This window comes from Acyrthosiphon pisum, chromosome A2 (assembly GCF_005508785.2).
Source record: "Acyrthosiphon pisum isolate AL4f chromosome A2, pea_aphid_22Mar2018_4r6ur, whole genome shotgun sequence".
In the NCBI taxonomy this organism is placed as follows: domain Eukaryota; kingdom Metazoa; phylum Arthropoda; class Insecta; order Hemiptera; family Aphididae; genus Acyrthosiphon; species Acyrthosiphon pisum.
Window position 1 is genome coordinate 38,229,081 of NC_042495.1, and position 24,581 is coordinate 38,253,661.

Consider the following 24,581-nt stretch of genomic DNA (forward strand, 5'->3'; position numbering starts at 1 on the left):
CCCCCAAAAAAATGCCCATAGCCCTCCCAAACATTTCCTAAATTTTGTTTTAAGTTTATTCAATATTATCAAAGTAAGGCCCTATTAGCCCTATTAGCCCCCACAAATCTCAAACGCTATTTGCGCCTATGCTTCTATATTAGATTATCGCCTACCTACAAAAATAATATATTCTACATTACCTAATACCTAATACCTATATCAGTATAGAAGGCTGTGAAATAAAATCACAAAAATATTTTATGATTTTTTAAGATCAAGTAATTTACAGAACGAAATATACAAATAATGGGATCTGTTGGTCCGTATGGCGCCTCATTACGTGATTGTTCAGAATATAATGGTAATTACATTGACACCATGAATTTAAAAGAGTTATATGATTGGCATAAGCCTCGAATTCAAGCATTGGTGGAGGCTGGAGTCGATGTAATGCTTTTTGAAACCATACCTTCTGTCATTGAGGCTACTATTTTGCTAAACATACTGACTGAATTTCCAAATCAAAAAGCATGTTTATCGTTCTCATGCAAGGTAATTTTTTTTTACCATCATAATAAATCATAATAATGTGTTATCTTCACTGGTGTCTGTCAAACCAATGAGATTGCAGAGTGTGCGACTGCGTGCTCTGAATCTATCTCAAAAAAAAAATAAAAAAATAAAAAAATATGAAACAAATGCAATATTAAATATAATAATATTATATAATCTGTTATCTGTAACTACATGCTGTACTTGTGAAAAGTTGTTCTCAAAATCAAGAGTTAGCTATAAAAATAGATTTTGAATCTGTATATAATTAATGATTAGTGCCCAGATTTAAATGCTCTAAAAAATAGACAAAAATGCATTTTAGTATTTTACTGAAATAATGCCCTTAAAAATTGACTTATAAAATTATTTTTTTAATACAATGTTTTATTAGATACCTACTTACCTAATATATAATTTACTAAACATTTATATAAAAAAAAAAAACTGAGATTTGATCAATTGATGCTGCAATGTACCATAAAACAATAATTGAAAATTTGTAAACCTATTAAAACCTATTAATCCAGACAAGTTAATAAATTATCTTTAGATAATATTATAAATTAGTTAAATTTAAAGTAGTAAGTTGTATAATGTACAAATATCTATTATATATATTCATTAAAACTAACAAAATTACTGAAAAATGCAAAATAAAAGTTGCACCGTTGAAGTATGAAACAAATTATGGACTTGAAACATTGATAGTAATGTAGAATAATGTAGAAGTAAAGTTAAAATTATATTATAATTATAAAGAAAACTTAATTGATAATTATCATTAGAGATCAATTATTCATTTTAATTTTATCATTTATTAATCTTATTAGAAAATAAGATGCTTCTATGCTCTATAATTTTATCAAAATAATCTTTTAAATGCAAAAATATTCTTTTTCATAAAAATGTATTAAATACTGTGAAAACAAATAAAAGTAGCAATTTATAAAAATAAACAGTTATATTTAATCTATAATATGGTAATATACTGCCATACTGGTGTACCTATATTTAACTGTTGTAACACAAACTTGTGAATTCAAAAAATAATAATAATAAAATAAAAATAAAAAAATTCAAACTCAAACTTAAATAATTCAACCTTATAAATTCAAAAAATAATAGTATTAATAATAAAAAAATGATTGCATATAGTTCAACCACAGAATAATATTATGTATTAAAATAACTCAAACTTAAATAATTCAACTAAAAAAGTAATAATAATAACAAGTTTTAAATAATAAAAATATTTATTATCTATTAGTTTTTTTATAAAATATTCAAATTTGAACCCAACATGGCAATATATTCCTAAAACGTGTTTTTACACAAAATATTCTTTAACCTTAAAATACTCTTTTTAAGCTCTAAAAAATGTTGTATATCAGTTCATATGTAAATGAATCGCTGAGAAAGCTTATCCAAATGGAGCTACATACTCTCAGTAAAGATATGTAAAAAAATAAAAATCCCGTCTTTAATCATGATCAAGAATCAATATAGGTAATTTGGAGCTTGGAGAGAGGGAAAAGCTTCTACTAGTATGTTTGAGAAATGAGAACTTATATACCATAAAGAGTCATTTCTGGGTCCAGTGACGTGGCGAACTAAAAATTTTCCAGAGGCAAATTACAATTATCCCAAGTTTTAATGCATAATAATGTATTAATATAATATAACTAATTATATTTCAGATCGTTATTGACTACCTATGAAGAATATTGTATTACATTTACTAGGGGACCCACTGGCTACCACCCACCCCTCTATTTAAGAAAAATCTCAGAGGCAATAGCCTCTGAAATTACCGTTCGCCACGCCACTGTCTGGGTCAACCTATAGTTAATTTAATAAAAAAAAAAATTGCATAAATTGTAAAAAGTTACATCACAAATTATATAAAAGTAAATAATAACATATCAAGTTATAGGTATACTGTATTCATGTATTAAAAACATTGGTTTAGATTGATGTTTGTAATATCTTTCTTAGGATGGCAATCATTTGAGTCACGGTGAAACATTTTCAAGTGCTGTTGAAATGTTCTGGTCAAACGATTACTGTAAACAGTTAATTGCCATTGGTATGAACTGTTTGCACCCAAAATTTATTACACCACTTTTGATGTCTGTAAAGACTAAAAATGTTAATTTTATTACTTATCCAAACGGAGGTGGCATTTGGGATATCACTAAAAATTGGTAATTTATTATTTATATAAAGTATAAAATGTTTTTTAATTGGATTAATGTTTTCAGTTATGATGATACTCAAATATATAAAGTTTCTATAGATGATCTTAACATATGGAATAAAAAAGGATTAAAAATATTTGGAGGCTGTTGTAAAACTGATGCTATTGAAATAGCACGTTTGAGAAGTTTAATAGATGATCTACATTTATAATGCAATTTTTATAATTTTAATGTTTTTATGATTTTTGTTTACATGTTATTGTTAATTATGGACTTTGATGTAAAATGTATTTATATTTTTTAATTTTTATATATTATTGTTTAACAAATCTAAGTATTTGAAATTATTCCAATTAAAATTATACTTTGTATCCAAATTACCAGCCATATCAATATATTAATTAAATCAGAAGTGAAGTAAATCAATATCATAATAATCTATATAAACTATACGTACTGACTGTTTATTTACTTCAAACCATATTTCACATGCAATAAATTAATATATATTTTATATAATAATATTATATAAATTAATTATAAATCTATTAAACATTTGATATATATAACTATTAACTATGTATTATTTAATTTTTGTACAAACAACAACTTACTTGTCATTGAAATGCTTAATTGCTCATGCTTCTAAGAATGTTAAGTTCTATCTAATTGCATTGCTTATAATATTAATAGCAATCTTAAGTGGACAAATTATTTAAAATCAATATACAAAGAATTTTTTATTTTTATTTTTTTAATTTTATTATTTATTTTAAAATTAAAGACAGTAAAAGCAAAAATGATATGATATATGTTTATAGCCAATCATGCAGAAGGGGTGTTTGAAAACATCTTATCGAATGATAAAAGTATGAAATCAAATTACAAAACTATTTTAGCCTACCTATTCGGATTTTTTCTGGTTTTCTAGTTCAGCAGATCAGCAAATTAGGCTGCATCTAATACCAATTGCTATTACAAAGGATATAATATGGAAAGACTATAAAGCTGTAATAGACAGGTAAATACTAAATACCTAAACATCGATAAATATTCATTAGATAATAAATTATAAAAATTAATATTTATTTTATGACATGAACAAATACAAAAAAAAATATTAAAAAAAAATAAAAATAAATAATTATATTACCTATTCAGAACATTCAACTGCACTTTTAGCAATAAAAAAGATTAAAATATAATAAATACCACCAACAACAAAACAACAAGTAAAACCATAGATTGTAAATACTAGTATTTATAATCAATAATAGAACTAATTAGAATGTTGTTTTGTTATATAATAGGTATCAAAGATTAATTTAAAAAAAATATTTATAATTAATTAGAATAACATTCAAAAGATCTAAGACAGTGCATAATAACATAACGAGGCACCTACAAAAATATGTCTGTCCTCATAAACTAATAATTAGGCAGTATTTGATAGTTTTTGTTTAAAGTTTTGTTTTCAATAAATTCAGGTACTTATAGGCTATGACATATTTATATTTCATAATAATATTTAATGATACATTTTTTGTTTTACAGTAGTTGATAGATAATAAGTTTCTCATTGAACTAAATAAAAATTTAATCGGTAAGAGTAATACAATACCTATTTTAATATTTGATTGCAATTATTTGATGCATTACTTATAATTATAAGATTTCCATTATTTCTCATTCAGATTCAAATATTCAACATGGATTATAAATTTCCAAATGAATTTATGTTTGGTGCTTCAACTGCTGCATATCAAATTGAAGGAGGCTGGAATGCAGACGGTATACAAATTATAGTTAAATAAACTAAACATGAGTATAAACATATTGTATAGCTTAAACATATATTATATAATATATTTTTTTTCTATGCAAATAAAAATATTATATAGTAAATAGCATATTATGTTTGCAATTCAAATTATTCAATAATCTAATACCCTTTTTAATATTCTAGGTTAATTGCATTAATGTTAACTGTGAATAATTATATATTTTTGTAAATACAAAATGTAATTATGTAAATTCTTTAGGAAAAGGAGAAAATATTTGGGATCGCTTGGTTCATACTAGTCCGGAATTAATAAGAGATGGGACTAATGGAGATATTGCCTGTGATTCCTATCACAAGTATAAAGAAGATGTAGCACTTGCAAAAAATTTAAATGTAATTTTTTCTTTTTTTATTCAAATTATAATACACCATAAATAATACATAGGTATTTCACTATTTAGTTGAAGTTATATCGCTTTTCAATATCATGGGCTCGAATAGCACCATCTGGAGTAATGAGTTCATTAAATCTAGAAGGAATAGCATACTACAATCGTCTCATCGATGAACTTATCAACAATGATATTATTCCCTTAGTAAATATTTTTTATAATTAAAAATGAGGGATGAAGTAAAATTATAATTTATAATTTAAATTATCTTCAGGTTACAATGTATCATTGGGACTTGCCACAATACCTACAAGATCTTGGAGGTTGGGTTAATCCAATTATGTCAGATTATTTTAAAGAATTTGCACGAGTGTTATTTACTTACTTCGGAGACAGAGTATGTAAAATACATTTTTGAAAAATATGAATTATATTTACATTTTATACTTATAATAGGTAAAATGGTGGATAACACTTAATGAACCAATGGAGGTTTGTAAAGGTTATGCCATTAAAGGCTATGCGCCATACTTGAATTTAAACAATACCGGATTGTATTTGGCGGCTCATACACAACTTATTGCACATGGAAAAGCATATAGGTTGTATGAAGAGATGTTTAAACCTACACAACAAGGTACTAATCAAACGGTAATGGAGTTTGTAATATTTAAGTCTTAAAACCTACATTTTTTATAGGAAAAATAAGTATTTCAATAAACGGAGTATTTTTCATACCAAAAAATGTTGAGTCAGTTGATGACAAAAATACTGCTGAAAGAGCCAATCAATTTGAGGTAACAAAAATAGTTTGATTATATAATTTTATTTATTCGTAAGATGAATTAACTTATTAGGTATAAAATATTGTTGTATGTTCTTAGAGAGGGTGGTTCAGTCATCCAGTATACAAGGGAGACTATCCTCCAATAATGAGAAAATGGGTTGATAAAAAAAGTAAAGAAGAAGGTAGACCGTGGTCAACTTTACCAACATTTACAGAAGATGAGATTAGATTAATTAAAGGTGCATGTTTAACAGTTAACATAATTATAAATAATTTATGTTCCAGTTACGTAGTAAAAAGTTTAAAATAAATATCCATGTTTTTTTAGGTACAGCAGATTTTTATGCTCTCAATCATTATTCTTCTCGTTTAGTAACTCATGGAAGAGATCCAGATCCTCATTATAATTCAGATGCAGAATATGTTACCTCTGTAGATGAATCATGGTTAAAACCATCTGTTGCGCCGTGGCTTGTAGTAATAAACAAATCATAGCTGTGTTGTGTATACTATGTATTATTAAAATCATAATATTTCAGCCAGTACCTGATGGATTAAGACAACTTTTGACATGGTTAAAAAATGAATATGGCAATCCACCTTTGATTATAACAGAAAATGGATATGGAGATAACGGCCAATTGGACGATGTTGATAGAATTAACTACATGAAGGTAGTAGTTTAGTATAAGTGTATGACAGTATGTAATTTATGCTAAAATTATATTTATTTAACAGGGTTATTTAAATGCAACATTACAAGCAATACATGAAGATAATTGCAATATTATAGGATTTACTGTATGGTCTCTCTTGGATAATTTTGAATGGATGGATGGTTTAGCGTAAGTTGTTTTATATTTGTCAATAAAAAATTATCTTTTGTGAAGTGTGCATATTTAATGTTATAATACAGTAAATCATTATTTTTCAATGTAGGTTTAACTATTTTGTTTTTTTCAGAATTCATTTTGGACTTGTTAAGGTAGATTTTAATAATCCTCAAAGAACTCGTACTCCAAAAGCATCATATACATTTTTCAAGAACGTGGTATCAACTGGCCGATTGGTAACATCTTCTATTAGTAAAACACCTTTATCTGAATTATGAAAAAATCTTATTTACGATAATTATTATTTTTGTCATGTTTATTCTTAAATCATAAATATTGCATTACCATACCTCTAACCTTCTGTAACAACTTAACAACTCGATATTGTTTATGTAATATTATAATGTATAACTCTAAGATTCATATAACTTATGGTTACTAATTATTATTTGGTGAGTGAAACTTAATTGTAAAAGTATGATATCCATAATGAAAATATAATATAATATTTTATTATATTATGTTAATTTTTACATATTTCACATATATTTAATTAATATGTGGCAAATATTTATAAACATTAAATATACAGAAGTGGTTTTTTGGGGGATTTAACTTTTAAGTACTATTAAAGAAATAATAATTTATTATAGATTCTTGAAAAAATCATTTAACGCTACCATCTTGCAAACAAGAAACTATTTATTTTTAAAAATTGCATTTTATTATTCTTACTTAAATTTTTAATGTGATAGTTTTTAAAGTAAATAAAATGGTTTATTATATGGCCAACCTAACCAGATAGTTTATTTATAATTTGCAATGATTACAGAATTAAAGAGGGTCTATTCATATTTCATATAGTTCCTCATAAAAATTTAAAATAGTATTTTGTATTAATAAAAAAACAAATTTTTATACAAAAATTCACAATCACACGGTGCTCAAGATAGGCAATCACGTTACATACACAACAAAGTTCAATTTACACCTCATTTAACTTTCAGTGCGATGTTTATTGAAAGTTTGCTTGCCGATTGTTAAACTTCTGATCCATATCCACTCATAGCTTCAAGGTTAAACATATTTTATAGATTCAAAGCGACAAGTTTTTTTGATCCAGAGACGTTTACGGCTGCCTAATCCTAAGTGGATGTTGCTTTGCTGTACTGTAGATTACAAGTGGGGCACTACATAATGCAGGGGCACAATTTCAATGAAAAATCTGGGGGTGCTAAAGCCTTTTTATTTTTTTAAATGTTATTTTATGTTGTGGAAATCAGCTTAAAATGTAAATTAACATGAACAAATTTGGGGTGCTAAGCACAACCAAGCCCCCCTCAAGTTGAGCCTATGGTATAATGATTGGTATTAAATTTAAATTCAATGATATAATATCATTGTATACAGAAAACGATGCTGAGAGAAGACGTTTTGTCAGTGTGGATATTTTATAGTAAATTTATATCGTTATTACTTATTACTTTCTAAAACCAATTAATGGAAGTCATGATTGTGTATGCACTTGTATAGGATTGCCAAATAGCCAATATTATATGAAAAGTACTTAAATACATGTACTTTTATACTTAATTTTTTGGTAACTGTTTCATAAGCGATCTACACATCTGTGTCGTAAGTGATGTACCATAATTTTTATGATTTAAAATTTGATGAGTTAACCACTAGTTATAAGGGTATTATTCATTGACTTACTAACCGGAGCCCATACCCACCATATTGAATGTTTATAGTGTATTACGAAACAAAGAGATTCATAAGTATTTATCAATGGAGCTTTCCTTTTGCTTGAAAGGCAGATTGAAGAAGAAATATAGGGATCTATGCATCCACTAAAGGATTCAATTATTTACATGACAACAACCTTGTGATTAATTAATACAGAAATATTAATAATAGTATCTTTACCTATATAACAACATTTTATTAAAAACATTTTTTCTAAATTATTTTTTAAATATTGTTTTAGTATGGAACATACATTTTGATAAATTAATATTTAATAAAATATACTTTAATAATTTGTATAAACTATTTTTACATATTTTTTCGGGAGATTGCTTACAACACTACACGAAGATTGTGAAAGCAGAAAATTATGGTACATCACTTACGACACTGATACCAATTATTTTTACAACATTGGTTATATCTTATACCTATCACAGTATCACTTTATAATATAGGTACAAACACACAATATTAGGGCGATAAAAATATTTTATGAAATAATAGACTTGCTGACTATCAACAAAATTATACCTATTTAAATCCCACAGTTTATATCAGACTATTTAATATTAATATGCTTGAAATTAATTACACAATATAATATACTTCAAATAGATTTCTATGCAGACTGACGGCAGCGAATGGTCCGAGGCACAATTTTCCCTACTGTGCCGTGACAGTATAGGTTGTGTATTATATCAAAATTATAGCGTCGAGTGTTGCCGAACACACTTAACATTGAAAGGATGCCACAATGACATTTGTTGTCACCGTCTTACAAGTGAGTAACATACCAAATTTACGCTCAACAAATCACGTTTGTCTTATTTTAAAATTGTTTGTACATCTTAAAATACTCATAAATCGCTTTAAATAAAAAATAATAAAAAACCTATGTTATTGCCTTGATAATAATTTTACCTTTAAATTTTATGAGATGTGTATTCACTCATTTATAAACAATTTTTAAACTAACAGAGCTAAATGTAATCTGTTGAGTGTAAAATTTGTTATGTAACACACTTGTTAGGTAGAGACAACAAATATCAATGTAGCGTCCTCTTAACAAACTGTTGTTGTTGAGTGGGGAATGCGTGGATTCAGATGAGTTTTGGTCTGGTCCCGGTAATATTCTCCTCTAGCACAGAGTAGTTCAGTATATTAAAATATTTTGTTTTTATAAGTGTTTTCAAATTGTATTTATTTTTAAAAATCTTCACTTTAAGTTGGAAGGTTAGGTTAGACATATTAATACAAAACAATTTATTAAGAAAAAAACATAGTCATAACATGTACAATCTTACAATATACCCCAACTGTCTTCAAAAGCTGAACAAATCTTAGTGCATGTTAATGCGGCTGATAGTGGATAGTTACTTATCGCTACCGTTTGTTCGGCATAATCTGCTTTAATCTATGGCATAATAAATTTAAGTTAGTTAATCATTATAATTAATAAGACCTACTAAGCATATATAAATTTCAATACCTGTCCATGAGCCATTGCACCAACAACAAAAGCAATTGGAGCATCTTGAGGAACAAGTTCAGATGGCTTAATAGGTTTTTCAGCTGAAAATGATGTTGCCACTTTTCGACAACCTGCAGGTAAATGATCGGTGATAGGATTTTTTATTACCTTCATTAGTTTGGCAGATGTTTCGGCTGCTCTTACACTAAATTTATGTAATAGCTGAACTAAAAAATGAACAATAAAATAAGACTTAATTATTAATATAATACCTAGGTATATTAAATTATTATTATGTGTATCTGAATCATGATTATTACCCATTAGTCCAGCGAAACGTTTAAATGTTCTAGGGATTCGTGTTTGAGGATTAATTTCAATAAGAACATTATTTTCTGTGTGAATGTACACTTGAAGTAGGCCAGCACGATTTAGGGGACTGTCGAATAACATCAATAGGCATTGATGAGAAATGTCAGGTCTACAATTTCCTATCTCTCGGCCGTGTTTTCGTAATATATGTGAGTGTTCATCGGGGTTTAATAGTTCAAAAGACTTTCCTACCTGTGAAGTTTAAGACAATTAATCGTTAAAGATTACAATATTAAATAATCAATCAACATTCGAATTACTTTAACAGTTTCCAACTGAGCGTTTTCTAAAATAACAATTAGACGTTTTTCATTGTCGTCCTTTACTTCTTTGGCTTTTCTGGTCAAATCAAATTCGGTATCTTCGTCAGTACGCCTACGTTTTTTACCCATTATAATATATAAGCAGTAGGAATAACAAGTATTAATATTATAAATTAAAAATTACAAATTAATAACAAGAAAAATTAAAAAACACGTGTTATCGACTGACTGTTGTTTAGATGTTATCACGATATCATACTATTATCATTAGCTACTATCATTTAAAATTATTATCAGAATTACGGAATGTAATATCCAGTATGACCATAGAACAATATAATATTATGGTATGATCATAATTCTATTGTCAAAAAAACAAAATAACCCGAAAAACTGGAAGTAAGCATTTTTTTGAAAAAAGCAAAAATAACACTTTCAAATCTCATAATTGTACGTGTTGTAACATTACATACACTTCCATAGCACTCTGCTACATTTTAAGTCAATCCATAAAAGTAAGCAAATGTTTTAAGTCCCGAGCACTGCTTATACCTAGAGAGCTATATAAGATATTATAGAGCCTTACTTATACCTAACTCATAAACTATAGGTACTCGCTCTAAATTCGATTTTTATGTTTCGAAATACTTAGACAAATATTCTGCTTTGGAATATGAAATTAAAACTCTATGTTATCATTCAAAAAAGTAAATACCTTAAAAAAAATATAACGATAAAAAAATATTTTAAAATATAATTTTTTAACAACTTGAAATTGTTTAAAATTAATACTTTTTAAATAATGAGTGTTTCATGATATAAGAATCATCTTGTAGATATAGGTACTAATATAAATATCGGATATTTTTAAAAGACACATCGGCATACAAACGTAAGCTAAAGCAAATTCCGACCAAAAGTGTAGGTACCTACTTCAAGAGATTATTTATCATTGCTTTCAATTTAATGATTATTAATTCGTAACACATCACAAATTCACAATGCTCCATAAGCCTCTAGGTGAGCCAAGTGAGTCGAGTGTTCAACATTCAGTTTCAATATCCTATCCAGTTGTTTACATTACTTTGAATGTGCTGCTATCATTTACCTATTTGGTGACTTAATTGGTATTATATAAGCTACTAGCTGATCCCGCGCACTTTGTTGCCCGTACAAAATGACAACTCTTATAAACATTGTTACTACTTTTTAAGTATAAACTTTTTACTACAAATTGAAATTGATTTATACCTAGGCTATTACAACTATACCTACTATATCCCACATATAAATTATTGGAAAATATTAGCCAATAAAATATTTTGAAATAAATATTATCAGCCATCAGGTATATCAACTAGGTAATAATGTAGTTTAAAAATCAAACCCATTGATAAATGTCAGTTTATTGTCAGTATAAAAATGTAGATGATTATATAGGGTATAAGTACTAATTCGTGATTTATGGCATATTATTTAATTGATTAATTTTAAACTTTCTCAAATTTTGATTTGCATTCTGTGTGTAGTCTATATATTGTAACATATTACAACTTACCCAATTACAAGGTAGGTACACTCCACTCCTATATCTGTGTATTAACAACAGAGCTGTTAATTACATCTCCCCTTTGTTTCTATAAGTCTAGGAATGAAGCCAACAAAATCATAAACGTATATTTAAACTATTAACAAGTTTTGTATATATAATATGGATATTGGCTTTATTAATTATGTTTTGTCATAGGATGTTAATAAAAGTATTGACATTGTAAATAAATTATATAATTTTGGGGGGGAAGGATATGCACTTGCAGCCCCTTGAATTTTGTATATATAATTGGCCTATCGATAGTTTTATTTTTTATGGACATTTTGTGCAATGACAATACATTTCTTACATATTGGGTTTGATTTTGAATAAAATAATTGGCATTATTATTATTATTTGCTATTGTCTACATAATGGTAAACTGCTAATGATAAATACCTAATTACTTTACCATGATTATTTTATTTTATTAATTATAATTTAAGTGTTAAGCAAGTTTATAACTTGAATTTTATTTATATATTATTTGAATTCGTACATAATAGTGGCGTAATTTAAAAAAATAATAATTTAGGACTATATATATGATTAAAACTTAAATACATTTTATTATGTGTATATCGTATGTCAGACGTCAGTATATATATATTTTTTGGTATATAAAATGTAAAAGCATTATTATTTCACTAATCTTATTATTATATTATCTTCTTTCACATAATAACTTATTGTGACAAAATATACTAGTAATATCGTACATTTGGTCACGAACATCTTATGAGGAAACATATTAATAATCAATGTAAGTATTTATTTTATTTCAATTTTTAGAATCTGTAGGTACCTATTGATAATATTGAATATTAATTATATAATTTTGTGTATTTTTATATTATATTAATATAACTAAAAAGTAAAATTAAAGCTGAAAAAATGGATGTTGAAATACGGATTCCCAGAATAACAAACATACAACGACATCGAGCAAATACTAAACATAATGATCCAGCGGAATATTATCGAATAAATATTTTTTTACCTTATTTAGATTACCTTAAATCAGAATTGAATTTACGATTTCCTAAAGATAATAATGTTATTTCTAACTTAAGAAAAATTATTCCAAAATATTATTTCGAATATGATACACCTGATGAAGAAATATTGTATGCGGCTCAAAAATATGAAGCGGATTTACCATTTAGCATTGAAGTACTTCGTGGAGAACTGTATTTATGGAAAGAGTAATGGAAGACAAAATCTGAGAAAGCAGATACACTTATGGAAGCTTATAAATCTGCATATATGTTTCCTAATATTAAAAATATTATATATTATACCCGTTACAACAGCGACTTCAGAACGATCATTCAGTTCGTTGAAACGCATAAAAACATATTTAAGGTCTACAATGAACCAGAGTAGACTCAACGGCTTAACAATGCTTAATATTAATAAAGATATTAAAATAACCCCAGAAGAAGTATTGGACATATTTTCTACAAAACATATCAGAAAACTTCAATTAGATATTTAAGAATTAAGTTTGTAATATACTAATATATAAGTTAGGTAATATAAGTTGATATGCAAGATAGATAGTAATATATATTAGATTATTTTATTGTATTATATTTTTAAATAAATTTTACAAGAATGATTATTGTGCCCTCCCTATCAAAATATTCTGGATCCGCCGCTGGGCGCCACTGATTATAATTAAAGTGCCACTCGAAAGCAAATTACGATCTAGTCATCTAGGGGAATTCTGTTTATTCGCATTTGCGAAAACGGCGTTCACCTACGAAAACGACAACAAAGGGTTAGGCCTCATGAGACAAATGAGACAATGCATTGACGGACTACCACTGCGGATATAGAAAAACAGGAATGGCAACACCATAATATTTCATAAGGACAAACGTAAATTGCGCCCGACGAAATGAAAAAATTGTAAATTGTGACCAGTATTTTTTCAAGTTTACTTTGTTTACATTTGTATGTAGTAAATTGCGCCTTACAGAAATATTATTTTTATGATAGTAATTTAGCATAACGAATTTTTGGTTTGCTTGAAATAAATAAATTAGTTAATAAAAATGGAATAATTAATTTTTTAGTACCTAATGTAAAAGTTGTTTTAAATATTACAATATAATATATATATACCTAATAAAAAATACAATTTTAAATTATATAATAATATCATTTATCAACATAGTAATGAGACATCATCTTGACATCTTCACATATACAGCCCTCGTATAATAGTGTTTTCATTGCGTTGTTGAACAATTTTTTTATTTTTTTATTTGGTGTTTTGAAATTAATAAGATTCATTTACGCTATTAATTTTTATGTAAATTTTAGATTGTAACTCTAATATTTTATCCATACGTCACTTAGATACGGGCGTAATTTACTATATACCTATTTTAGAAACCAAAAAATCCCGGACGTAATTTTCTATAGTATTTTTATTACCTGTTCAATGTGTATGCACTTGTCAAGCATCCATTTCATAATGGTAGTTGGTAGAACCAGGATTTCAATACAAATTGCTATGTTGGTGCATTGGGGAGGTCAAAATACCTAGTCATTTTTAAAAGCGCCGTGATAAACAAAAGAAAACTTAAGGAAAAATGGGAATTTTTACGCAAAATCGATTTTTAACAAAATCGACTTTGGTTTTTGGTGTAACTTTAAAACAAATGACCGTAGATACATGCAATTTTCACTGGTTATTTATATTTCTATTTTCTATAATATTTTGATTAGTTTTGAACTGTTTAGGGACATTTTCAGTTTCCAATTTTATTAGTTTTTTTTTCAATAAAACTTTATTTGTTGAGTAAAAGTACTAGCAAATTTAATACAAGGCTCCTACTATATTGTTACAATGACGTTTGAAAAATATTAAAAATCCTTAGTCACAGTTTTATTTTATTAGCATTTAAAGTTCAAAAATTGACAAAATATGGAAAATTCACGAAAATTAGCAAATTATTTTGGGTTAAGATTTTGTAAAAATGTTTCTAAGATTTAAAAATGTAATACAAGATTCCTTATAAGATTATCTATACCTTTATCAAAAAAAAATGTCTATAAGAAAGTCAAATTTTAAAGACACAGTTTATTTTTATAGTCATTTTAAGTTCAAATTTGGACGAAATTACATATTAAAAAACCTAGAGTAACTGTTTTAGTTAATTTATTGTGATTGTATAATATTATTCGTGGATACTTGAAACTTCTAAAGTATAGGTACTATTATATATCTATGATAGTATCACGGTTTGTTGTTGATGTATAACGCGTTATAAGTACCTAATGGATATTGTGATATGATTAGTTTGAAAATTATTAATAATACTATATATAAGTATACCTAAATATGTATGTCTTATATACCTAGACTGACATACCGTCTCCGCTCAGAATCGTTTTTCTTATACAATGATATTATATAATTGAATTCAAATTTAATACTACCCATTATACAGTGACCTACTTGTAACCTACCGTATAGCAGAGCGACATCCACTTTTAGATTCTGAGTAAAACGATGAATGTATTGATTTTACAATGATGTGTATTTTTTTAAAAAAATTTTTTTGTGTCTGTCATCACCTTTTAGGACAGTAAAAGTGCTTGGATTTTCTTTAACAGTACCTTTTCTAATAGGAAAGTGACTCTAGTTGGTACTTTGTGCATCAAAAGTCAATTTGCCAGTAGTTTTTTGAAGCGCCGGGTAAAACAAAAGAAAAATTAAGAAAAAAATGGGAATTTTTACGCAAAATCTGTTTTCGAGAAAATCGATTTTGGTTTTTGGTACAACGCTAAAACAAATGACCACAGGTACATAACATTTTGACTGAATGTTTATATTAGCATTTTTTATACACCATAAAATTTTCCAAATATTTTAATTTATTTTCAGCTTTTTACGGAAATTTTTAGTTTCCATTTTTTTTTAGTTTTTTTTTTCTATAAATATCAATAAAAATTTATTTGTTGGTTAAAGAAGCTTGAAAATTTAATAGAAGGTTCCTATTATATTGTTTCAAAGGCAGATGAAAAAAATTAAAAATCGATAATCACAATTTTTTTTTATAAGTATCTAAAGTTTAAATATTGACAAAATACGTAAAAATGACGAAAACGTGCAAATAATTTGTAGTTAGAAATTCATGAAAAATGTTCTTTTTAAATCTAAGATTTAAAAATGTAATACAAGATTCCTCATAAGTTTGTCTACCTTTTTCAAAAAAAAATGTCTACAAGCAAGTCAAATTACATTTTTATGAGCGTTTGAAATTCATATTTTTACAACATTTGATATTCACTCGATTTCTCACGTAAGTTACGTAACGTAACGATTTTCTTATTTTGTTGTAATTAAAAAACGAATGACTATAGATACTATCTAGATACTATCTAGATCTGTAAATCTATTTATCCCATAGTTACAAATGACAATTTATATACGTATTAAACCAAAATCATCTTCATCAGTTTCAAATTCGTCGCATTATAGTAATGACTCATTACTTTTAATATAAATTTTATAATAATGTTATCTGTTTTCTTTTTCAACAAATCTACAATATTTTCATAAATACTTGCAAATGGTTCAATAATATTGTAGTTTAACAATAACTTTCTGGCGGTCGATGTACCAACTAAATCAAATAAAGTGTTTAAACATTTTTCTGGATAAAACTGATATTTAAAATTGTTGCTTAAGGAATTATAATACCCTATTTTTTCCGTGGCTTTTTTTTCTGTATACCTACCATTATATAGGATATAGTAACTATAAAGGCCTCTAGAGTCGGGTACCTAGTTATTATACATATTATCTGTGGGTATAATATTATTGTATAATCCATAGATAAGTATATATATTCGCATATTATATATTCGTTACAAGATAGCGCTATCGTTGTTATGATTTATTCAGTCATAGGGCGTGCCATCATTGTCGATCCACCCAAACCATGTTGGTTATTACTTGTTACCATCAAAACGGAATTCCTTAATCAAAAAGTAAACTACAAAGTACAAAACAAGCGCTTCAACACTCAACTGTGAATCATGCAAGTCCATCATTGAACGTTTGAACTTTAATTGTTCGAATTATTCCATCCATTTAGTGCCTAGTATATAAAATATGTGGATTAGATTATATTTGTGATTTTCTACCACTTTGTGTAAAATGAGTGAGGTTTTACATTTCATTATAATAGCTATTGCTGTTGGATTATGCTCAAATGTTAAAACTGGTGAGTAATAACTATTTTTATTGTTTGTCAACAAGACTTGTACTAGATTTCATGATTACTTTTTTATGTCAAGGTAGAACCCTAATTACTTTAAATGTGTGTATCTTCATTAAATAATTCATTTCTGATAAATATTTAAAATTAATTTAGGTATCTATTCTGGTATTTGGGTTGTACTATACAATAAATTACTTAATTAACTCGCATTGTTATAGATTCCGATTGTGGTGAACCACTATTAGAAAAAGCAGCACTCAGAGCAACTTCTTCATTACCAGACAGAGGACCAGAAAATGCTATACTCAATGGTAATTATAAATTTGTATTTCCAATATTTACGTATATACATTCCTTTTTATTGTTTTAAATAAATTTGTCGTGAATATTGCAACTGTTTAGTCTAAATACCACCATATTAATCATTATATTACCTAGTTGCACTATAGATTAAAAAAGAAATTTCCTATTGATAACATTTTATTGAAATGTTTTATATTTTGATGTGGCTAAAGCAGAAAAAAATCTTTTTTATTAATTAATGATATACTAGATATTGCAAAAATTAAAAAAATAATGTACCTAATTACTATAAAAAAAGTAATGTTTATCTTGGATTCTTTTACATCATCAACTATCGGTAAGACGTTTTTTAGTTATGCAACCTTGATATTTAAAATTGACTTATACTAAAATATGTATGCCATTAAAAAATGCACTAGTAGATTTTATTATTTGTTCATATTGTGTTGTTGAATCATTGAATTTACTTTTTGTTTTAGTACCTAATTATTATTATTAAAATACAGTGTTGGGTAAGTTACTTTTAAAAAGTAATTAAGTTACTTTACTCGTTACTCAAATAAAATAAAATTGTAGTGAAATTACTTTACTTTTCAAATAGAAAAGTAACTCATTACTTTCTCGTTACAAAAAAAAAAAATAATTTTTTTTTCAAATTTCTTGGCAATTATCATTCTGCAGGCAATAATGTAACTTTTTATAGAAATACATTACCAATGGTAAAAAGGTATAATATAAAAAATGTGTACAAAAAAAAGAAAATGTACAGTTAATACATATTTACATAACAATATTACAATAGTAATTACTTATGAGTTATGACTATTAAAAAATAGTACTAATTAATTGTAGCTACTTATCAATAGTAATAATTATTATATAGTTAATTATAATATTATGTATTTGTGTCACAAACTGACAACATAAACCTATACCTATACCTATCAGTAGAGTGTCGACTGATCGACTAATACCAAATAAGGAATAATAGTACTCAATCTTGTATTTGTGTTATTAAATATTATGTTTGTGAAAATAAAATCGCAATACATATAGAACATAATAATAACTTAAACAATTATAAAAATAAACCGTTCTTATAAATGCCAAATGTGAAATGGCTATAATGATTTATAACGGCGTAATGTATAAATATTTCGATTCTATTTAATTATCAGAAATAAAATGTTATAGGTATTCTAATGTAAATTCTAAATACAGCAATAACTAATAAGTATTTTCAAATTGAACAGTTTTTGTACAACACTAAATTATTTATAAAACCTGCATAGTTAATAGTTGCGTATATAACTCATTAGACCACGCTATAATAGATATCATAGGAAACATTCTGCAAAGGTACTTAGGTACCTATTTAGAGGGATCAAATTAAATAATAACTTTTCTCGTGATTTACCGTGCAATTGGACATGTCAAAACAATTGAAAACTGAATTGTGGCGAGTTAAAATTAAATATATAAATATATAAGATTGATGGGTAAACATAATAATACCTGCATTATACATAATTTTTTTTTTGGGCAATAGGTAGGTACTTAATAATTCTAAACTGTAACGTGTTATTTTATAGAAATTACTTATCAAAAGTAATTTCCATTACATTTTCGTTACTTGGATAAAATTCTAATGAAATTACGTAACGCGTTACTTCCGTTACGTTCCTACCCAACACTGTTAAAATATAATATATAACAAACATATATTGAGTTACATTAATGTTATTTAGTTTTTTATTACTAGATACAAATTTAATATTTTAAATATATTCAAAGATATTTGTTTCTAGAACATTGTTAGTAACACAAATGTTAAATTTCACGTAGGTAGATAAGTTATTTTATACAACTATTATTGGTAGATTATTTGTAAGGTGAACATTGTATTAAATGATTAATTACAATTTGTAGAGTTGATGTTTAGTCTTTATGGTTGGTAATAGTTTATAGAAAATTGAATGAAAAAAAATAATTAATTCTACACCCATAAGCTAATACCTAGTTTATAATATGTTAGGTATGTTCACTATTCTCTTTTTAATTTATTATGGACTAAAGTCTACCTTTTTTATAACTAAAATCCCTTAAAAATCCCTTAATATACTTACTACTTTTTACCATTTTCTCAACCCTATATTTTTACTTACTTACATTCTTTTATAATACTTAAATTTTGAAAATTATTTCACTATATATTATGTCTTATTGACTATTGTAGAATCTTTGTAGGTTATATTATGGTTATTTAACTGGCAGTATCAGTTAGGCACTGGATCATTATTATAAATACATAAACAATAAAACATCTTTTATTTAATTTATAGGCAGTACAATTAATTAAAGTTTCAAATATTAAATGTGAATAAAAAATTACTATCATTAAGCTAAAAATTACGGTTGTTAAAAAATTAATAGTATGAGTTAAATGATTATCTAAACAAAAAAAATGTATAATCGTAAGTGAACTATATGTTTTGACCAATAACATATTTGAAATTCTAAGTGATATGCTCTTGGTTTTACAATAATTTAACTTCATATATTAAAGAAGTTATATTACATTCTTCCAAAGAATGGAAATTGGTCAATTGTTTTTTAGAAATTATATTATAGAAAAACTTTATCCAAACAAAAATATGTATGCATGTAAACAGGAACCAATAAGTTTTTAACATTTAAAGAGGTTGTAAAATCTGTCTGTTTTCCTTGTATTACAAACGTACAATGTTTATGTATAAAACTGGCAGTATCAATTGCTATACCTATTTTGTGTTGTTAGCTTTAGTATTAGAGCGAAATGACAAATTATTGAACTTAAAGATATAAATATTGTCTAGGACACCTCTTGGGGTTTTAGTCATATTTTAATTTCAAATTGAGGCAGAGTCAACCTGAATCATGTAAGATATTCCAATTTCAAAATGCTCATGACTCGCTTTAAAATTAAAATATTTATAAAAAATATGAAAAAAACTTATGATACATCCTAGATAATATTATTTTTTAAGTTACTTCTTAAGTTTAATAATAAGTCAATTCACTCTATTATTAATAGCACAAAACTGTAAATTTGCTTTTTTGTTCAATTGTTAAATGAAGATCTCACTGTGGGTTTGACGTCCTCTTGACCATTTTTGGATAAGTGGAGTAGTTCTGTTTATAATTATTATTTGTTTCTAATTATTTATACTTCAAAAAATATGTATTTCACATACCTGATTCCACATACCTTGATTCCAATTTTCGTTTGTGAGCATTTTTCAAAATATGAGTGATGTTATGTAGTTAAAAATATCCATGTTAAATTACCAGTCAATAACATTTATAATTGTAATTTTTATGTAAATTATCTAATATCTAATTACAAATTATTCTTTGTGTGGCTCATTATTGTGCTTTTTAGATCGTTTATGTAGCGTACAAATATAAATAAATTAATAGCATAATAACAATTACCTATAATAGTAATACATACAATTAATAATTTGTATAAACTTATTTAATGGACATTTTTAAGATTTGAATATATTGCAATAATGATATGTATTAGATTAAATATATAAGAATTATTTTTATATTGGTGATTGACTTCGGTTGTTTCCTTTGTTTAGGTGTTTAAATGTAGCATAGTGGCTGTTTAACTGTCCCAAAGAATATAAATTTTTATGCACATCATTTTAAAGAATTTTGCACAGTACAATCCTACAATGACAACATCAAACAGGGTTCGTTGGGTATTCGATTGTGGCAATTGGTTTCCATCAGAAAATGATTGGTCTAAAGCTTCTCGTTCTATACAACTTGAAGAAAAAGAAAGAATTGGTCGATTTGTTTTTAAACGAGATGCTAAACGCTCAATTATAGGACAACTAATGATTAGAAAATTTTTATCAGAAGCTATTCAATTACCCTGGTCAAAAATAAAAACAAAAAGAGATCTAAATAACAAACCCATAATAGAAGGATTCAACTTAAATTTTAATGTATCACATGATGGAAACTTTGTTGTTTTAGCTGGTGAAGAAGATATTAGTGTAGGAATAGATATTATGAGAAACTGTTATAAAGGTGGAAAAAGTTTAAATGAGTTTTTTAGATTAATGCATAGAAACTTCCATTCAAATGAGTGGGCGTATATTAGTAAAGGAACAGATATGAAAAAAACGAATTCATTTTATCGATTTTGGTGCTTGAAAGAAAGTTATGTAAAAGCAACTGGTACTGGGTTAACAATTGATCTAAAAAAAATATGTTTCGTTCCAAAAAATGAATTGAAGAAAGATTTAATATTGAGTGATACTGAATTATTTGTTGATGGTAAATTAATGTCAGATTGGAGTTTTCATGAATATTTGTACGATGATTATACAATAACTGTATGCATTAAAGGATCTATAACCCCAGTTAACTTTAAGCTTATAACCTTCCAAGACCTAATAAGTAATGCAGAAATGATAACAGAAGAAGATGAAAACTATTGTAAATTATTCTTGAATAAAGAAGAACAACCATAATCGTAATAAATTATTCGTGTATAATATAATATAATATAATATAATATAATATATATAATGACATATTATTATATACATTTGTAGTCAATTCAATTATAAAATCAACAATAATGTTAATATTGATATTTCAGATAGCATGTAGTTATTTTAAAAATAATATGGAAGGAAATAAGAAAATATATTTGTTTTATATTATCGCATGTTCTGTAGTAATAGTTATTATATTTATGAAGAATTGGTTGTATAATTTTGTTTTCTTGACAAGTATAATAAAAGGGGTTATTTGATTATGCGTGCCTTGTACAAGTAGTTGCCAAGGAGGAAATGTTATTGACTGGTACCAATAAAAAAAAAATATTATGTTTATTTTATTTGTAATATACTTATTATGTTTATTATATACAAATGATAATCTAATATCTTTCTTTGATTACAATTACATGGGAATAATATTGTAATAATTAAATCATCCTAACTACATTATACTTACACTTGTATAATATTTATTAAATTATCACAAAACAAAATAATTCTAAAATATTGCGTATTCATTACTTTCAGTCCTTGATGCATTTCCTAAAATGCTTTTTCAAAACTATACTTAACTTCCAATTGATATGTATATCATATCGTATGTTTATGATTACCTGAAACTTTTAAATTATACCTATGAAAAAATAGTTCTACACAAAAAGAATGTTGTATACCAGTATATTCTATATTTTAATTAAAATCTAATATACATACATTTATACATTTTTTTTGATTTACTAATAAAATATTTAATATAAGCTTTAATTTTTAAAGTCATCATTGCTAAAAAAATTTTAAATACTTTGTAGTTTGTACTCATAATTTTTAGTAATATGATGAACTTATGAATTTAAATATATTACATTTAACACAATTCTTGATAAACTTTCATATTTTATAACTATTTACCAAACATAATAAATAATAAAACAAAAGTACTGTCTAGAGTATCTTTTTATTGTATCAAGTGTTGCTTGTTAAAATTATTTTTGGAAATTCTCAATGATAGCCTATTAGCCTATGATATTATTAATATTACCAAGTATAAAACATGATATTATTGTAAATAATGTAATTTATATAAAACTTATTTACGTGAAACCTTGTTTTAAATTTTCAATCCTTAGCTTTAAAATTTAAAATTTGATATATTTTGTCAAATATTCACCTTTTTTAGCCCAACAAATAAAATTGTATTGATGTTCATAAAAAAAAACTGAAAATGTCCGTAAACAGTTCAAAACAAATCAAAATATTTGAAAAATGTTGTGGTGTATAGAAAATGTTTATATAAGCAACCAGTGAAAATTACATATATCTACAGTTATTTTTTTAGAATTACACCAAAAATCTCCCCAATGCACCAACTATATTCACTTTCCCATGTGTCTGTGTACACAGACACAAGAAATTTAAAATTTAAAAACACATCATCGTAAAATCTAATATTTCATCATTGTTAATAATATATTATATTACATACATGTATATTATATATTTAATCTCAATAATTTAAACATTTTTTTCTCAGTAATTTTGAAATTAAATACAAATAAATTGAAAAATTGAACTAAAAATAACATTTATAGAAGTGTTAAAGCCATTTAGAATAGTTTTTGCACTTTTTTTGTTTAAAATAGTTTAGTTTTATTTTTGTGTGTTTGTTTGCTTGTGTTGTACTCTAGGACGTAATGCATGGACAGCATACAGCTCTGATTTCGCTCAGTATCTCATAATCGACCTAGGCCAAACCATGACTGTAACATCCATATTGACCCAAGGTAGAGCAGAATCTTCAGAATATGTAGAAACCTTTGGTATTAGTTATGGTTCAAATGGCCTAGACTATGCTGAATACAAAGAGTCATCTGGGAATACTAAGGTAATTTATGATACACTAACTCTATAGGTACCTAGAATTTAAAACATTTTAAATATCTATAAATAAGGTGAGATAATTATTTTTTAGAGTTTAAATATTAATTACAAAGTATATAGTTTTTTTATTGATAACTAAGAATTTTGTTAGGATACATGGCATGGACTTCTGCATATGATTCTCTTGATCAATACTTCATTGTTGAATTCTTGACTAGAGTGAAAATATGCTCTATTTCTACTCAAGGCCGGTCTTCCACTTTAGAATTTATCGAGGAATATTGTATACAATACTCTGATAATGGGAAGGGTTGGACAAATATTGAAGATTCTCATGGCAACATTGAGGTTTGAGTTTTATGATTGCCTTGAGTGTTATTTTTAAATTTAGTAGTGTTGTAATATTATGTTGTCTGCTAGTAGTTGTGTTCTCTTATTGCATATGATTGATTTTCATTACGTACAATTTTGATTGTTTTGTTTACTTTCTGAATATTGCTTAGTATTAAATATTAATAATCGCTGTGTCTACACGCCCGACCATGGTCGGCAAGATAAGGGATACACGACCCTGCATAGGCACACATAGGGGGGTGCTTGGGGTTGCTTGGGG

At 26.1% G+C, this 24,581-nt stretch overlaps 5 protein-coding genes across 10 annotated transcripts in view; 4 read left to right on the forward strand and 1 right to left on the reverse strand.

Moving 5' to 3' along the window:
- Positions 1–3,037, forward strand: part of LOC100159972 (homocysteine S-methyltransferase YbgG) — a 3,893-nt gene extending 856 nt beyond the window's left edge. Inside the window, exons 3-5 of the mRNA XM_001946360.5 lie at positions 272–534; positions 2,533–2,741; positions 2,799–3,037. Of these exons, the coding sequence (XP_001946395.2) occupies positions 272–534; positions 2,533–2,741; positions 2,799–2,946 (620 nt within the window). The 3' untranslated portion in view covers positions 2,947–3,037. The remainder of the gene's footprint in view (positions 1–271; positions 535–2,532; positions 2,742–2,798) is intronic.
- Positions 3,038–3,529: 492 nt separating this feature from the next.
- Positions 3,530–7,048, forward strand: LOC100166117 (myrosinase 1). 4 transcript variants are annotated; one of them, XM_029489808.1, is made up of 13 exons: positions 3,531–3,756; positions 4,290–4,338; positions 4,430–4,526; positions 4,778–4,911; positions 4,980–5,114; positions 5,185–5,307; positions 5,367–5,547; positions 5,610–5,707; positions 5,795–5,936; positions 6,026–6,174; positions 6,237–6,371; positions 6,436–6,542; positions 6,661–7,048. In XM_029489808.1, the coding sequence occupies exons 3-13, from the start codon at positions 4,445–4,447 to the stop codon at positions 6,806–6,808; spliced, it is 1,434 nt and encodes a 477-aa protein (XP_029345668.1). In that variant the 5' UTR covers positions 3,531–3,756; positions 4,290–4,338; positions 4,430–4,444; the 3' UTR covers positions 6,809–7,048. The 4 variants fall into 4 exon arrangements, with proteins under 4 accessions (XP_016661558.1, XP_029345668.1, XP_016661557.1 ...); XM_001946457.5 differs by lacking the exon at positions 3,531–3,756 and adding an exon at positions 4,094–4,222; XM_016806069.2 differs by lacking the exon at positions 4,290–4,338 and having other exon boundaries at positions 3,530–3,756.
- Positions 7,049–9,530: 2,482 nt separating this feature from the next.
- On the reverse strand, positions 9,531–10,610 carry LOC100164075 (ribosomal RNA small subunit methyltransferase NEP1). Its single transcript, NM_001293537.1, is given in 4 exon segments — positions 9,531–9,696; positions 9,772–9,980; positions 10,074–10,317; positions 10,386–10,610. Coding segments are annotated over 4 exon segments (699 nt in total). The 5' UTR covers positions 10,518–10,610; the 3' UTR covers positions 9,531–9,582.
- Positions 10,611–16,946: 6,336 nt separating this feature from the next.
- LOC100168079 (neurexin-4) overlaps positions 16,947–24,581 on the forward strand; it is a 19,689-nt gene continuing 12,054 nt past the window's right edge. Inside the window, exons 1-3 of one of the 3 annotated variants that reach the window (XM_008186853.3) lie at positions 16,947–17,225; positions 17,441–17,533; positions 24,120–24,316. In XM_008186853.3, the coding sequence (XP_008185075.1) occupies positions 17,159–17,225; positions 17,441–17,533; positions 24,120–24,316 (357 nt within the window). In that variant the 5' untranslated portion in view covers positions 16,947–17,158. Of the gene's footprint in view, positions 17,226–17,440; positions 17,534–23,775; positions 23,973–24,119; positions 24,317–24,581 lie in introns of those variants that run through there. The other 2 variants (XM_008186852.3, XM_008186854.3) reach the window with 2 other exon arrangements.
- Positions 21,160–22,132, forward strand: LOC103309983 (L-aminoadipate-semialdehyde dehydrogenase-phosphopantetheinyl transferase). Its single transcript, XM_016806067.2, has one exon. The coding sequence runs from the start codon at positions 21,209–21,211 to the stop codon at positions 22,055–22,057; it is 849 nt and encodes a 282-aa protein (XP_016661556.1). The 5' UTR covers positions 21,160–21,208; the 3' UTR covers positions 22,058–22,132.